At 36.6% G+C, this 15,116-nt stretch overlaps 1 protein-coding gene across 5 annotated transcripts in view; it reads right to left on the minus strand.

Moving 5' to 3' along the window:
• Positions 1–15,116, minus strand: part of LOC119558339 (solute carrier family 41 member 2) — a 30,512-nt gene that overhangs the window by 1,432 nt on the left and 13,964 nt on the right. For 2 of the 5 annotated variants that reach the window (XM_037871810.1, XM_037871812.1), the window contains exons 2-7: positions 3,163–3,521; positions 1,587–1,911; positions 1,382–1,528; positions 1,170–1,317; positions 344–549; positions 135–283 (exon numbers count right to left, since the gene is read on the minus strand). In XM_037871810.1, the coding sequence (XP_037727738.1) occupies positions 135–283; positions 344–549; positions 1,170–1,317; positions 1,382–1,528; positions 1,587–1,911; positions 3,163–3,521 (1,334 nt within the window). Of the gene's footprint in view, positions 1–134; positions 284–343; positions 550–1,169; positions 1,318–1,381; positions 1,529–1,586; positions 1,912–3,162; positions 3,522–5,281; positions 6,176–15,116 lie in introns of those variants that run through there. The other 3 variants (XM_037871809.1, XM_037871808.1, XM_037871813.1) reach the window with 3 other exon arrangements.

Here is a 15,116-nt window from a genome sequence, read left to right on the forward strand (position 1 = left end):
AAATATAATTTAGTATAGTTAGTTTTCACTTTATTTTTTTTTACACAAGCCATCATTTATTTCAAGGTAATTCTTCAGCAACTATTTTCAGCTGTATAATAATAGGAATAATCCATATTTAAATAGCAACTCACCTGCACTAAACTGGCGGTCAGATAGGATAGCACAAACACCCAGGTGACCGTCGAGGTGCTATAGTTTATATAGTCAGCAGCAAAGATAAACAGGACGTTGCCGGGGATCGACATGGCAATAAGTATCCTTGCTGTCTTCGCATAGGGAACTGTTTACCAAAGAAATTGACAAATTAATACCAGGTTTACCATAACTGTATGAGAATTACCTCCTTTGAAGAGCGCCCGCCAGGGCCACTCGAAGATCTGCGTGTGCGGTGGTATAATCCCGATAATTGAGCTCTGGTGCAGCATTGTGGATATCTTGCTGGCCTGCACCGATACCAGGTTGCCGCCAATTCCGTTAATAATCGGTTGAAACACTACGAACCCATTAAACACCTCGACGGCGGCATCCAACACAAGGCCACCCAGACTGCAATGAGATGACGGAAAGTTCATTAATTCGATTGTCAGGCAAATATGGCTAAGATTTAATATGCTTATTTAAGTTAACAATATATTTACAAGTTGCCCGCTATATTTAGATATATCAGCCCGTTTAATACAGTATATAGGAAAACATTCATTGTTTGAATTGAAAATATAAATTATTGTAAAATGAATATAAAACGATGTCGTTGCAGTCAAACACCCTGTAGATAACTCATTTGTCTCCAAATGTGAAGTGTGCTTGTCTTATGAAGTCTCTAGTCATGCCGAATAATTACGCCCGGGAATTAAAATCCTACTGCTGATTCTAATTATAAGCGCGCTTGAAACCTCGCCAAACCAGAGTCAGGGACATCCATCCGTGCGAATGTTTCCCATGGTCTCGGTACTTGGCTACTTTTTCCCCAGATTTATATAAATAGCGTTCAGATCAGATCACAACCTCCTGGACGTGATTTGGCACTAAATTAAGCGGGCTGATATATCTAAATATAGCGGGCAACATGCCGTTTCTATTTTTGCTTATCATGGTCCCAATTTTTGTAGACTCGAGAGTCCATCATCCAATCTGATTGAATGGATTGCGGAGTGCGCAGTACGTACCCACTTATGCAGAGGGCTGAGAGGACGGGCACCCATCCACTCTTTAGTACCGGTCGCGTGTACTCGTTCCTCAGCACGATCATCACCCACATGGGCAAGAGCACCAGGTAGCAGGTGATTACGATGAACGTGATCCACAGGTGCGTTTCTGCGCGGAAAGACAATAACGATTATTTATATGTTAGATATATTTTAAGAAACACGAAACTTACTGATATGATCGTAGAGCAGCGAAGCGATAAAGGAGAGCAAACTGATGGACACCACATCACCAATGGAGGCGGCTAAGGGCGTGGCTAGGTTGTCCGGATTGAGGCGATACTTCTGCGAAAACAGGATGACAGCCACCAAAACAAAGTCTGAAAAAGGCAGCTGGTTATCGGGTGTACAGCATGGAAATAGCAGGACAAATCCTACCCAGCACAAAGCACGACGAGGTGGCCGTGAACATGGCAGAAGCAGTCAGCAGCATCATGTTCTCGAAGTAGAAATCCCCGGTCATCGCCGCACCAACGCTCACCGCAAACATGGCCACCAGGAAGGAGGCCACTGTCGCTTGAACCTGCACCAGTGCTATATTCCCCACTATCATCCGTATCACGCCCTGCCGACTGGTCATGTTGCCTAGGTTCACTTGCGTGGAGAGCCGCGAAGCCAGACACATGTCCAGATTGCCCTTCAGGCCCAAAAGCGCCGGCACCAGGATGAAAAGCTCACTCACATTCTTGAAGACATACCATTTCTAAAGGATAATGAACGAAAGAAAAGTGTTAATATATCTAGTTTTATTGTAATTTGTATATTTTTATTGGCTTAGAGATTATTAAATTTAATTCCTTTAATACCTTTTGTTGAACTATACACTATATAAACTTAATAAATTATGGTTTGATGATGATGCATCCACTTTGCAAGAGTGCATCGTATACATGACAGCGTTTATAACCCATCATAAATCCCCTTAAGCCAACCTCTCTTTATTTAGCCAATATATTCAGTTCATTTGGGCATTGGCCGCCTGTAACTGGCTGCGACTCCAGTTTAACCCAGAACTTTTACCATCAATTAGCGGGCATATTAAACATTTACTATCTAACACATATGCACCACATATGTATATTATTTAGCAGCCATAAATAACATTCTAAAAGGAATTGTGCCAATTCACCAAGTACACAAACGGGGAAAGGTTTAAAAATAGCATTAGCTCTGTCTGGTTTCTGTTTGATTGAGAGGCTTTTTAAGTCTTACATATCAAACAGATCGATTATAGAACGCGTAACAATAGCACTCTTATTAATACTTCACTTCTAACATTATCGTGTCTTATTGCAGTTGATTATTTATGATAATTATTTATAAGCTATATAGATTTGTTATCTGCATAATTGCAATAATTTATTCAACTATACACTATCGATATTGTTATCAAATTGTGAATGTGACATATGTTTCCAAAATATGTTGCTCGTCACTGAGCTCAATTAATTGGGTCTATATAATAAGCATCAATTTGTTAAACGATTTTTTATTTACCTTTAGCTTTGTTTACTCCTTTGCTGGATGGAATTTTCCCACAAAAAAAAATGAATTCAGTGAAATGTGCAATTAACATTTTGCAATTTACCTTGTGCTTGACTTGGTGCAAATCTTTTTTTAATGGGCCAGCCCACTGAGCCCAGGTAATTACAAATTTTTACAGTTTAATTTGATGTAATTTACGCTGTCGTTTCTGTTTGACTTTCTATAGGCGCGATAAGCCTCTCAGACAGAGTCAATGGAAGTCAGGTAAAACACCTCAATCAACATCAATTTATTAAAACGAAAATCATCCCAATTAATGTAATTTAACCATCTAATTGATAAATGCTTAATATGGTTTTAAGTTGAGGTGGTGATTCTAGGTGTTATAAAACATTAAATATATAGCACTACCCACTCTAATCATGTGATGATCTAAACATAATGATTTCTATTTGACATAAGGACTCACCTCAACGCGTCCCAGCACGATGCCAGCTCCAATGGTGCCAATGCCGGCGAGAAAGAACGGAATGGAGACCTGCAGCAGGATCGTCGTCCACTTCTCCTGCTTGATGCCGGGCCTATTGAGCGCCAACTTCTCCTCGGAACTGCCATTGATGCCGGCGATACTGGAGGCATCCGCTGCCACCAGGGCACCGGATCCAATGCCGCCATTGCCACTCCCGCCACCGCCGCCTGCTCCTCCGCCGCCGCCGCCGCTCGCCGCTCCAGGATCCGGTTCGGAGGATGCTATGGACGTCGTGATGATTGAGCTTAGTGAACCGGTTGTCGAATGTGGTAGGCCCGACAATTTCTCATTGTCGGGATCTGGGTTTTCGATCGAATTATTTGTGGGGGATGAAACAAAAGAAGAGGGTTGCAAGATGCGGGTTAGTTTGGAATCAAGGCACAGATCAAGTGTTCCAAGTTAGTCGCCTGATTAGGTGCTCGGGGTCTCTCTCTCATACATGGGTAATTGCGACTATATCTTATATGGTACATGCATTAGCCTAGGTGCAGTGGTGTGCGTGTGGGGCATGCATCTAAATTTAGCAGCATTATGCAATTAGCAAGGCAATTAATTAACACCGCTATAAATTAAACATCAACATATATACATATGCATATGTGTCTCTGATTTTCTGAATATTATTCATTTCAGTTTTTTTCGGTCGTCTCCAGGTGGAGTATTCGTCAAGCCAAAAAAAAAAAACTCGTTTGATTAGAATTCTCCTATATTTATTTGCGTTTTCGGTTTCTGTGTCGACTCGTAGCCAAGTTCATAAACCACGAATCGTTCGTCCATAAACAAATTCGCGAGCCGCCGAGACAGCGACAATTAAACATCACAAAAATAACAATTGAGAATGCCATACTTCAAGTCGAGTGGGTAAAGACTATTGGCTACCCTTAAATACTGCAACAGTACAAGCAACATATTAGTGAAAGTCTAATTTTCTAAATTTTATAGGTACCGTAATGTTAATCTCAGAAAAGCAATGTTTTTTTACTTTTTCGGTTTAAGGATTAATAACTACATACATTATTATTAAATTGCAAAGTACTTTTTCCATTCTAAACTTCTTTATGGTCATATGATATAAGCATAAGTAAAAAATTTGGTGGACAGTCCTTAATCCTTAAATACCTATTTAACTTTGGTTTCTCGTCTGTAGTTTTTGATCCCCTGCAATTTTTTTATTCAGTTATGAGGATAGTATAGGTGGTACCAAGCCATAACTTAAAGAATATTTTTCTGTTCCGAAGAGGAATCACCTTTTTAGGTCCTTGAAGCATAATAGTATCCACGAATAAGCATGTTTAAGACAAGTTAACAAACGGATAAAATATCTTTCTGAACTTTATAATCACTTGCAGTTTTTTTTCAGTTATGATGATAGAATCTATACTATAGCTTAAATAATATTTTTATGTTCCGAAGAGGAATCACTTTTTTAGGTTCCTGAAGCATAAAAGTATCCAAGAACATACTTATTTAAGACAATTAAACAAGGCAATAGGCCCTTCCCATGTCGAAAACCCCACATACCCCATTTAGTCGTGGATAAAGATCAGTACTCAGACGAGACGAATAATGGGCAGTAGCTTTGCATCGAGATAAGCCCGGGCGAGGCGGAGCATGCATGATAATTAGTAAACATTCTGTGTGTTTAACCGCAAATAGTCGAGACATACACAAGCCAGGGCGATTATTGCACGGGATTAATGTAATATAAAAGGAATATAAAGAATATGGATATATGGATACGAAGGTAAATATGTTGTAAAATGGAAAGGGAAACGAGTCTGGGCACTTAAATATAAATATTGGCATATCAAGAGTAAATACAAAAGATAGTAAGATAAAGTCAGCGACAGAGCAAGAGAGAGAGAGAGAGAGAGAGCGAAATAAATCAAGGAAAGAATCAACGATATATGGTGTTTCTTTAGTGTTTAGTGTGGCCAAACCCTCATAATTCCTCGAAAAGACCTATCTACACGGGAGCCGAGAGTTGTTGCCTCTGCTTGATGGTGTTGTGGAACACTTTTTTCATTTTTTCGCATCGGGGGTTTATACTTTCACTCACCGTTTCCATTGAAAATGGTAAACAATCTGTATTTATCATCCGGTGCCACATCTAGCGGTGTTGTTGCTGTCAGTGTGGACAACTGTTGTTGGTATATTGGTGGTGTGGCATATGCAGATGGTGGCGTTGTTGATGCTGTGTTGTTGTTATTATTTGTATTACTGTTGTTGTTGTTGTTGAAGAGGCCAATGTTAATGGTGGTGGGCGGGGGATCATCGCCAGCATTATCGCTGATCGCTTGCGGATTAACGTATCCCGATAAACGACGCACATTCAATGGCGTCAGGCGGTGTTTCAGCTCATTTTGTGTAGTTTTTGTGGAAGGTGTTGGTGTCGAAGGTGTTGTGGATGTTCCTGTTGTGGATGGTGTGTCTGTGGATGCTGGTTGGCTGGGATTGTGCGGCAAGTTTGTCTGTTCGTTGGGCAGCGACATTTTAGCATTGGTTTGGCGTGTGTAGGTTCGTCGTGTCGTGTCGGGGGGTCTTTATGTGTCGGTGTTGAGCAGCCCCAAACGGTTGGCGTGCATGCGTGTGTCTGTTCGTGTGCGGGGGCCTTTTCTCAAGCAAGTATTCGCAACTGAAACTCATCGACTAAACTATATTTGAACTAAATCCTGAGTGTCTTAGATTTCAAACTATATTTAATTAAAAACAACAAAATATAAACTATCAACAGAAATCATAAACTGTGCTCTAATAAATATTGTTTTTGTTTTTTTTTATGATTTACTTGTCTATGGGCTTTGCATACTTTTAGTTTTGGTTTTTCTTTTTTTTCAATCTATGACTATACACAAAAAAGATATCACAAAATGGTTTTATTTTAAGATAAATAATTAAATAAGTTAAGAATTATGGAAACTGCATTGATTGCTTTTCAGTATTACGTAGGCCTACGTTTGATTTTTTCGTTTAAGGTATGAATGAAGAATATAAATTGGAACAGGAATTGAAAGAATCCGGAGAATCGTTTGGTTTACATCGTATTGAAAATGTGGGGAATGTTGGGGCGCCGTGTGTATGTCGCAGGATGTGTGCGTCGTAATGTCCGTAGTTTCTGGGGGCCAGGATGTACTGGGGGAAGTGAGAGGTTGTAGGTAGGACTGAGGTTGAGGCTGAGAGGTTGAGCTTAGTCACCGGACCGTTGAAATGGCTGCAAGGCAACAACAACGTATTTGGTTTACTTCTTGTTTAACGCATTTATTAAAATCGGGTTGATTAAATACTATAGGTTGGCTGGAACGTCAATGGAAATCAAGAAAAGCAACAAAAGATCGGGTCACAACTCTACAGAAGCGTCAAGAATTTTATGTAATTCTTAAAAGTTGAACCTGAAAATCTTTTGAAGAATTGGTTACTTTTGGTGTACGTTTACTCAAAAAAAATCGAAATTTACTAATAAAAGATTTTTCTGAATGTTTTCTGTGTCTTTAGGTGCCCAAAAACCTTAAGAGTCCTTTTAAAATATAATAATATTTAATATTAAATGCTAACAAAATATGTACATAAGTCTTATTCTAAGACAAGTCAATTCTGTTTCTAACAAAATTTGATTAAAACAAAAAATCATTGAGAACATACATTTGTTGAGGTTTTTAGACGATTCATTTTTCCAATTCATCAATCATTATTTATTTTCTGCTCCGAAAATATGCCTGACCTGCCCAAACAATTTATTTAAACTTCCGCATAGCCGAGAACTGAGAGGCCCTGACCAAGATAATCAACATTTTTGGTTTGTGTTTTTTGGACCTGTTTGTTAAAGATTTGTATTATCGTCTGCTTGAGTATGTCTATGTTTGGCCCATTAAAATTATTGGGAGAAAAGGGGAACCAACCACAAGGTTAACTAGTTTGTTTGGACCTCAATTAAAGTTGTATAAAATACCCATTTGTTTACAAGTTATCTTGAAGTGAATAGAACATTCAGATGTATATTCTGCTTATGGTTTTTCTCAGCTTTTTTGGTAGTTTGAATTGGTAAGAAAAGAGATGTGATGTGTGATGTTATGTTTTAGTTTACATTTTTAATGGACTTTTAGACTTTTCACAACACTCCAATGCCTCTCACACACCTGTCGGCGATAAGATTTTAATTTCGCTTGTTTGTCAACGCGTTGACAACAGTTGGAAATTGCCGCCACTTGGCTTTGACAACTGGAAATAATATAAAAACCGATGACAGAGAGGATTGATTCTATGGCGATTCTATATTGAATGATCCACTTGAGACTTCCAAAGGGTTTTTTTCGCTATTGTTTTTTGGGTTCTTATCGCAATGGATTGAAAGCCTTGCGCTTGCAAGTCAATATCACCTCACAGATCAGGCCCACGCGTCGACTACGTAGCAAAAAAAAATATAAGTATATTACTGCAGCTATATACACCTGCCTGTTGTTATTAGTCTTTATCTGGGTGCACTTGAGAGTGTCGCCATAAACCAACAGGGGAAGGTCGAGGGGTGTTATAAATTGGCCACATAAAATGGGAAACGATGTCATTCTCTTGGAAATATTTGAAAATTAAAAGCCGTTTAATTTTATTTGTGTTCAAGGGTTAATTCTTAAGATTTTTAAAAGTTGTTTATTAATAGAAATGATTAAAATACAGATAATTATAATCCGTTTTACAATTATCAGAATTTTCGTTCCCCTAATTGACTATTGAAAACCCCCTGGTTTTCCCTAACAAAATGTTTAATTTCCCAATATTCTACAGAACTCAAGCGCACCCAAGCATAAATTATATGAAAACCCACAAATTCATTGAAATTATACTTGTCCAGTATTCCCAATAGATCATTGATAAACCGCTTGGGATTCCCCTACAAACTTTGAATTTACCAATAAATCCTCCCCAAATTTAAGTGCACCTTAGCTTAAATGAAATAAAAAAATTACAAATTCGTGCTTTACCCTTACAACAAAAGCCATAAATTGTCATTTAGAACTAAAATCGCCGATGACTAAACCATTTCCGATGCAAAAAGAAGCTACACATGTTTATAAAAATAGTTTTTCAATCCAATCTTATCGGTTATTGGACCATTTCGATAACCGCTGATTACCTGGAAATTAGTAAGAAAGCCCTGTTGATTAAGACCTTCTACATATATCAATGCGTAAACAGAGCAACCATCGAGGGAAGATTTCCTGAACGACGTAGAAGCACTTGTCTACGACAGCAACAGATAATGGAAATGCATACATTTCATATCAATGGATAATTCAATATTTGAATTGTCAATTTATTTGCCACCTTCTTGTCAGGCGTTAAGCGTTAAGCTTTCTTTTTCTGTGCTAACACGTTCTTATTCACTTTGGCTTATTCTCGGCTATGGAAAATTTATAGTTAACATAAGGAAATGTAAAATGTTCACATATTGTAATGTTAATAAATTTACATTGTTTTTAAGTTCAACCAAGAGTTAACTCATTTTCAAAACATCGTTAACCCACAAATAGCATGTTGTTAAACACTACCCTTGGTTAAAGTCCGATAAGCTTATCATAACAAATCCAAACACCCATTTAACTTTAAACTCAGCAAGAACATATAACCAAAAAGCACAACAAACGTACAAAGAAATGTAAGTGAATGCCCGTTACGTATACGCAGCGTGCCCAGAAATAGGTAGTACAATAATTAGCCCCACAAATTGCTTATTTATGGTAAAACATTTATTAAGCAAAATAACTGAGTTAACAAATATGAGTATTTCTCAAGCACGAAACAATTACTGTAACTAGTGAATTTTAAAAATAAATATATATGTATATATTGATAATTACTTTTAGAAAGAAGTGTATTTTCTGAGGATAAGGCAAGTGAAGCCACGGTGTTTTACATCAAAATGTATTATATTTTGTACTGAATCCCCACGACAAAAAATTAAACAAAAGCTCATAAAAGAAGAGAAGAGAAAGATAAATATTCGCATTACGTATACGCAGCGTTTGTCAAGCTTCGTTTTATTTTCGTTATGCCATTTTCAAGATCAAAGCCAAACAAAACACGTGGGCGGTTGGGCGCGTGTTGGGCATGGCAGTGCATTTGGGGGAGACTCAATTACGATTCTTTTCTCCTTTGTTTGCATGCGGAACTGGGAATCGCAATTATATAGTCAGCGGATCGGTTGGGCATATAAATGCACCTTGATTAGTGGATCAGCCGCCGCCGCCGCCGACGATCGTCAATAGATTTTGCCGCCGTTCATTCTTGGTTTTTGACCATTTACTTATCGCTGCGAGGGGCAGCAGTAATCAATTGATTTCCAATGGTTATATGGTTTTACGATTCACGCGCTCAAAAGCCAACCGTTTTATTTAACTCTTTTTCGGCTTTTGTTTTTTTCCCCTTTCGGTTTTCAGTTGGCAGACGATTTGTCTGCGATATTTTAGTTGGGTAGGGAAATTTACGAAATGCCACAATCAGGTTTTATTCGGAACCAGTTGCACATGTGCAATTACTGAACTGAACTAGTTCCCGGTTGGTTTTATACCTATTTATTTATATATATTTTAAAGTATGTAAGATAAACAGAAGCCAACAAATACATTGAGATTCAGTAGAAGAAATATTATTATTGTAAATAATTTCTTATAATATTCAAAGAATTAAATTTACAACTACATTTTGTTTGACTTTAAGTTTTATTGCATTGAGGATCTGAACTCATTTCAACGATGACCCTAAGCCAAACCAGAAAAGAGGTGAACACATTTAAGTAAATTTCCAAACATTAAAAACTAGTTCGGGGTTTTAAAGTGGTTAAACAAGCAGGTCATCAATAAAAAAATATTAAAAACAAAACCAAATTTAAAACTAGTTCAGATTTTTGATGTCTCGGGCTAAAGACAATTTAAATTACTCAATTAGATAAGTTTAGATTTTAAAAGGCGAATTATTTTAAGAATACAATTTTTTTATCAGTTAACCGTTAGTGAGGTAACAAAAAAGCGCCACCTATCGTTCATTTCTATCGGCTATACCCTTCTACTCTACTAGTAACGTGTATAAAATAATTTTAGAACAAGAAAATATGGTTTACCTTTAATAAGCAATAAGCAAAAACAATGTATGTTAAGATGTTCTTAAACAAGTTACAAACTGAAAATACACAAACATTTTTATTACAGAAAATAAAACATATTCTTTATGGCCCAGTTTAAGTAAGATTCCAACCTATCTTAGATAATTAAATATGGTAAGAACGGTATTCAGACAGTAATCTTAGAGCCCATAAGATACTTTACGATGAGGCGCCCCATCGTATATCATCATTATCTAAGGGCTTTGCACAAAGATCTTGCCTCAAAGGGTGACATTGGATTTGCCGAAAATAAAGAAGCCATAAACAAAGCAATATGCGCTGGTCAAGATTCCAAGGTTGAAGTGAGAAGTCTCAACCAAAACTGATAATAAATCAAGTTACTGGCATTTAATTACGTTTGTTTAAATTCTTGTTCATAAGGAAGATTAATGATATATATGTATACATTATATAGAATAAAAAATCACAAGATTCGGCGAGATTTCTATGATTGGGGATACCAATGTCCAAGTGGTCATATGGCGCACATTTAACCCAAGAAAGCCCACAGTCATTGTCGGCGTTAATTAGCAAAACGTGCGCTAAATATTAAATGTGCGATGATGCCGCGGGCTAATTTCTATAAAGTGCGCTTAAAAAGTCGCTTTGTTCACTTCTCGGGCAGATATATAATATAACGATTTGTACACGGACATATGTTTTATGATTAAATTGTTCCCAGGCTTCATTAAAAGCGATTCTGCTTCAGTTATAATATGCCCTCCTGTACTAAGTACTTTCGGACTAGGAAATGCATTTTAAATGGGATTTGCTGCTCTGTGTATGAATAGTTATAGGGTATATGGGGTTGCGGCAAAAACTCTCAAGCAAAATAAATTCATGGGTAAAAATTCTAAAGTATTTTTAGTTCACAATCTATGCGTTTTAGAAGTTAGGTTAAAATTTACTTAATTTCTATACGATATAGTAAATAACTTGTTATATTTAGATTTAAAATGTATTTATAAAATATAAAAAACAATAATTTTTTAAAAAGCATACAAATACCAAACAATGCAAACCACATACCGAATTCTACTCTTTCAGCTTCCAGTAAAGCCGCTCAAATAAATCCAATTAAAAGCCAAATAGCCGGTGTTTAGCATTCGAAAACCCATACGTAATCTTTTTATGACATTTGGCTATCTATGATACATTTCTCACGATGCGGCGACTAAAACGTGCGACCCACTGGACGGCTTATACAATATTATTTATTCACAATAAAAAGTATGCATAAATATGCAAATTATTCACGTGAACACATGTTGGGCTCATCCCGCCGCCTCATTTGCATGCGATGTAAACGAACTCTGGGCAAAAAAATAAAATAAAAAAGACAATCGCATTCGGGATGGAAACGCTTTTCATTTCACTTTACAGAGAATCATTTTCTTTACCCTGGCAACAGATAAAAACTAAATAAACAAGTCTTTCACATGGGATTTGCTGCTGTTGTTTTGGTTTTATGGCTTTTATTCTGTTTTATTGTTACGTATGACGCAGGTGAAATCGAATTCGATTCTGGACCTGGACACAATAATTTTTGTTAATGAATTGCCTTGTCAACCCTAGGTTTAAAAACAAATGTTCAGTTGTATGTATACGTGCATGAAATGAGCGAAACAAACAATTTGTTTGGCCGTAAATTCGAAAACAAAATTATTCAGACAAGTAATCTCCTAACCGGCTTGGTTTATATATTTATAATTCATTCTAAGGTGTAAAGTATAACGAAATGAGATCGAAAAACTGGAACCGAGAACAAAACTGAAACTGTATCAAATGTCATTCAACTTGGCATCAATGTGTTAACGAAAAACAGCATTTAAGCTCAGCGCAGAATTAAACCAACAGGTGCCAGTACAATATGTATTGTACATATACTTACTCGTGGGAGGATTGGCTAACTGCAAATATCTGCTGTAATGTGATGCACTAAATCACCTTCCTATCGATTTCAAAATTAAAGTGGATCTCTTTTTAAGATTATTTAAGCTGTCGACTCCTTGAGTTCTGGATGATACAATCAGTTAAATGAATGAGTAATTTTGCACCGAATTTAAATCATTTTTTATTGAATCACTGTGTTGACAAATATCCAATCGATAATTGTTTGAATGAGCAAGCTCTCAAATTTGGAGAGGTGCGAATCTTTTTTACTGAGGCCCACACAGTTGTTTTGAACAAGTACAATTTATTCAATTGACTCCGCTTTTAATCAGGGCGACTTTTGGACTTTAAAACAAATTATTAGATGATCAAAAAATATATTATATTGTATTAGAAACAAGTCTTGACCCACGATATGTAATAATCTCGTATTGATTGTATACTTCATTTAACTAGTTAACGTTTATTTAAATTATTTGAAAACAGGGTGTACGATTTGATTAATTTAAGGTTCATTACTTGATAAAAGATTTTATATTAGTTTAAGGATCAATTGCTATAATTTCATTTTGTATAAGTGTGTATAAGCCCAATAGAGTTGAATTTTTATACAACATTTTATAAATATCGAATTATCAGAATCGTGCCTATAGTCCAGTTATCTTTGGAAATTATACTTTAAGGCAAAAATATATGCTCTAGTATAAAAAAAATTGTAAGAAAGGGACATATTTTAGCAGTTAAAATTTTTTTTAATAATATAAATTTAAAATGTGGTTAAAACACTAAACTTAGTGTTTTTACTCTGCATTTCAATGCAATAAAACGAACATTTTACATTTAAGAACTACGATAATATGACGGATTATAATAAGTAAATTTTGGAAAGTAGGATTATGAATTTCTTCCGGTTTGGGACACATACTTTTCTGGGGTTTCCCCGCCCCAAAATATAAGCTTCGTGCGACCCAATGACGACCTTGCCCACCCAGTTACCCAGTTTGCAATCTGCAGCCGTCTTGGTCAACGAAACAAAAGCAAGTGAATGGCAATAGTTTGCTAGCTTACTAGAAATCAGATTGAAGCCCGAACGAAACTCATTAGCTACACGCAGCAGTTGGTCACCCCAACTTCGTCTACTATATCTTTATATAATATACGTGTCGGAAAATTGGGGAAGTCGGCTTTTGTAGATTCTCAAAAGAGAGAAATCAAATTCAACCGAATCGAAATCAAACGCGTTAGTTTAAAGATACCAAAACCCTAGGCGCGCAGACATTGAACTCCCCTTAAAGCATAAAATCCAATCCGAAAAGCCAACTTAAAATGCAATTTGGCCGTGAAAACGAAATACCAGCAAACATAAATTAATTATTATTGTTAATAATATTTTTTCTTTTGTTTTGGTTTTCATTTTGTATTAACTATGCATAAATTCAAAGCTTTTCAGCCATTCGACTTGTGTAAAGCTTTGTTTTTATTATTCATATATATTTTTTTTGGTCAGTTAAGGTTGCTCTTTATATACGTGTTCATACTATTTATAGTATTTTAATAACTTTGTTTAAAGCCTCAATTAAGCCTTTAAAAATTAGTTCTCAACAAACTTTGTGATTTGATTAATGGCTTTTTAGATTGGAGTTGATTCATGAAGTAGGCAATTTCTTGTGGAATTTCGCTTGTATTTAAATGTGTCAAAACCCTAATTCGGAAATAATGTTGAATGAAATACCGTTTTGCTTTAATTTAATTAAATAGAACAACAAATATTAAAAAAATTCAAGGTAATATAAAGAATGCAATATTATTAATTAGTTTACCAAAATATTAAATTTAGCTTTAGAACAGACTTTATAAATTTAAAGATCAAAAAGAAGAAGTTAAGATGGTGAGATCATCGGAGGATCACCTTAAGAAAATCGCTAATCTAGGCGAAAAGAAATCCACGCCAACTGTAAACCATCGATCAATGACAAGCGATTGCCAAAGACCAAGAAAACTAAAAAAGTGTTGCCCAAAACGTGTTAACCAATCCGTTGCGAGTGGGAGAAACGACACGAGAGACTAGAAATATGAGATCCGACCGGATTCTGCCCGCTTTCAAGACCCCAATTAACGGTAGTAATAATAATGCCTCAAAGATTCCGATTCCATTGATTTCCGCCTTTCAACCTTTCGCTGGGAGATTGTACAAAATCTGGTCTTACATTATCAGCTGTGTTTTCTTGAGGAGCTTTTAATTCACTGGGTGTTTTGATCTTTTCTTCTTTTTTTTTTAACTTTTATGAGGGCACTTTTAGCACGTGTAGTTAGTTAACTATTGATTGAGGTATGTTTTGTACTTGTAATGACTTTTATTTTGTACTTTTTGTTTTGTCACAATAAAAAAAATTGTTTTGAGTTTGATTTAAAACTTTTTTTGTGATGTGTTTTTAGTTTTCAAAAGGTAACTTTTTGTATTTTAATATGGGGTTTTCGAATAATTTTGCTCGAATCGTGTGAGGCGAAGCGTTGTCTGCACCGTCCGCCGGGATATCGCACACTGAATGTCTAAAGACGGCAAACACTTGTTATTATAACGCGTCAAAGCGTTTCCATTTAGCGGCGACTGCGACGCCGACTGAGGCAGCGACGCCGGCAGAGGGCTCATCGCTCGCGGGGAACAGAAAAAAAAGAAATACAAATATAAATGACGATGCTGACGACCGAATCTGGCCCGAATCAATAAGCCACTTGGGCCTGTCGTCGGTCGTGATAAGACTCGGATCGAGACCCGCTCTCAGATAGCGTCGGCAGAGGCAGCGACTGCGACGCCAGCGTCGAGCGGTACGACAGGTGAGCATTAACGCTC

The sequence above is a fragment of the Drosophila subpulchrella genome, chromosome X (assembly GCF_014743375.2).
Source record: "Drosophila subpulchrella strain 33 F10 #4 breed RU33 chromosome X, RU_Dsub_v1.1 Primary Assembly, whole genome shotgun sequence".
NCBI lineage: Eukaryota > Metazoa > Arthropoda > Insecta > Diptera > Drosophilidae > Drosophila > Drosophila subpulchrella.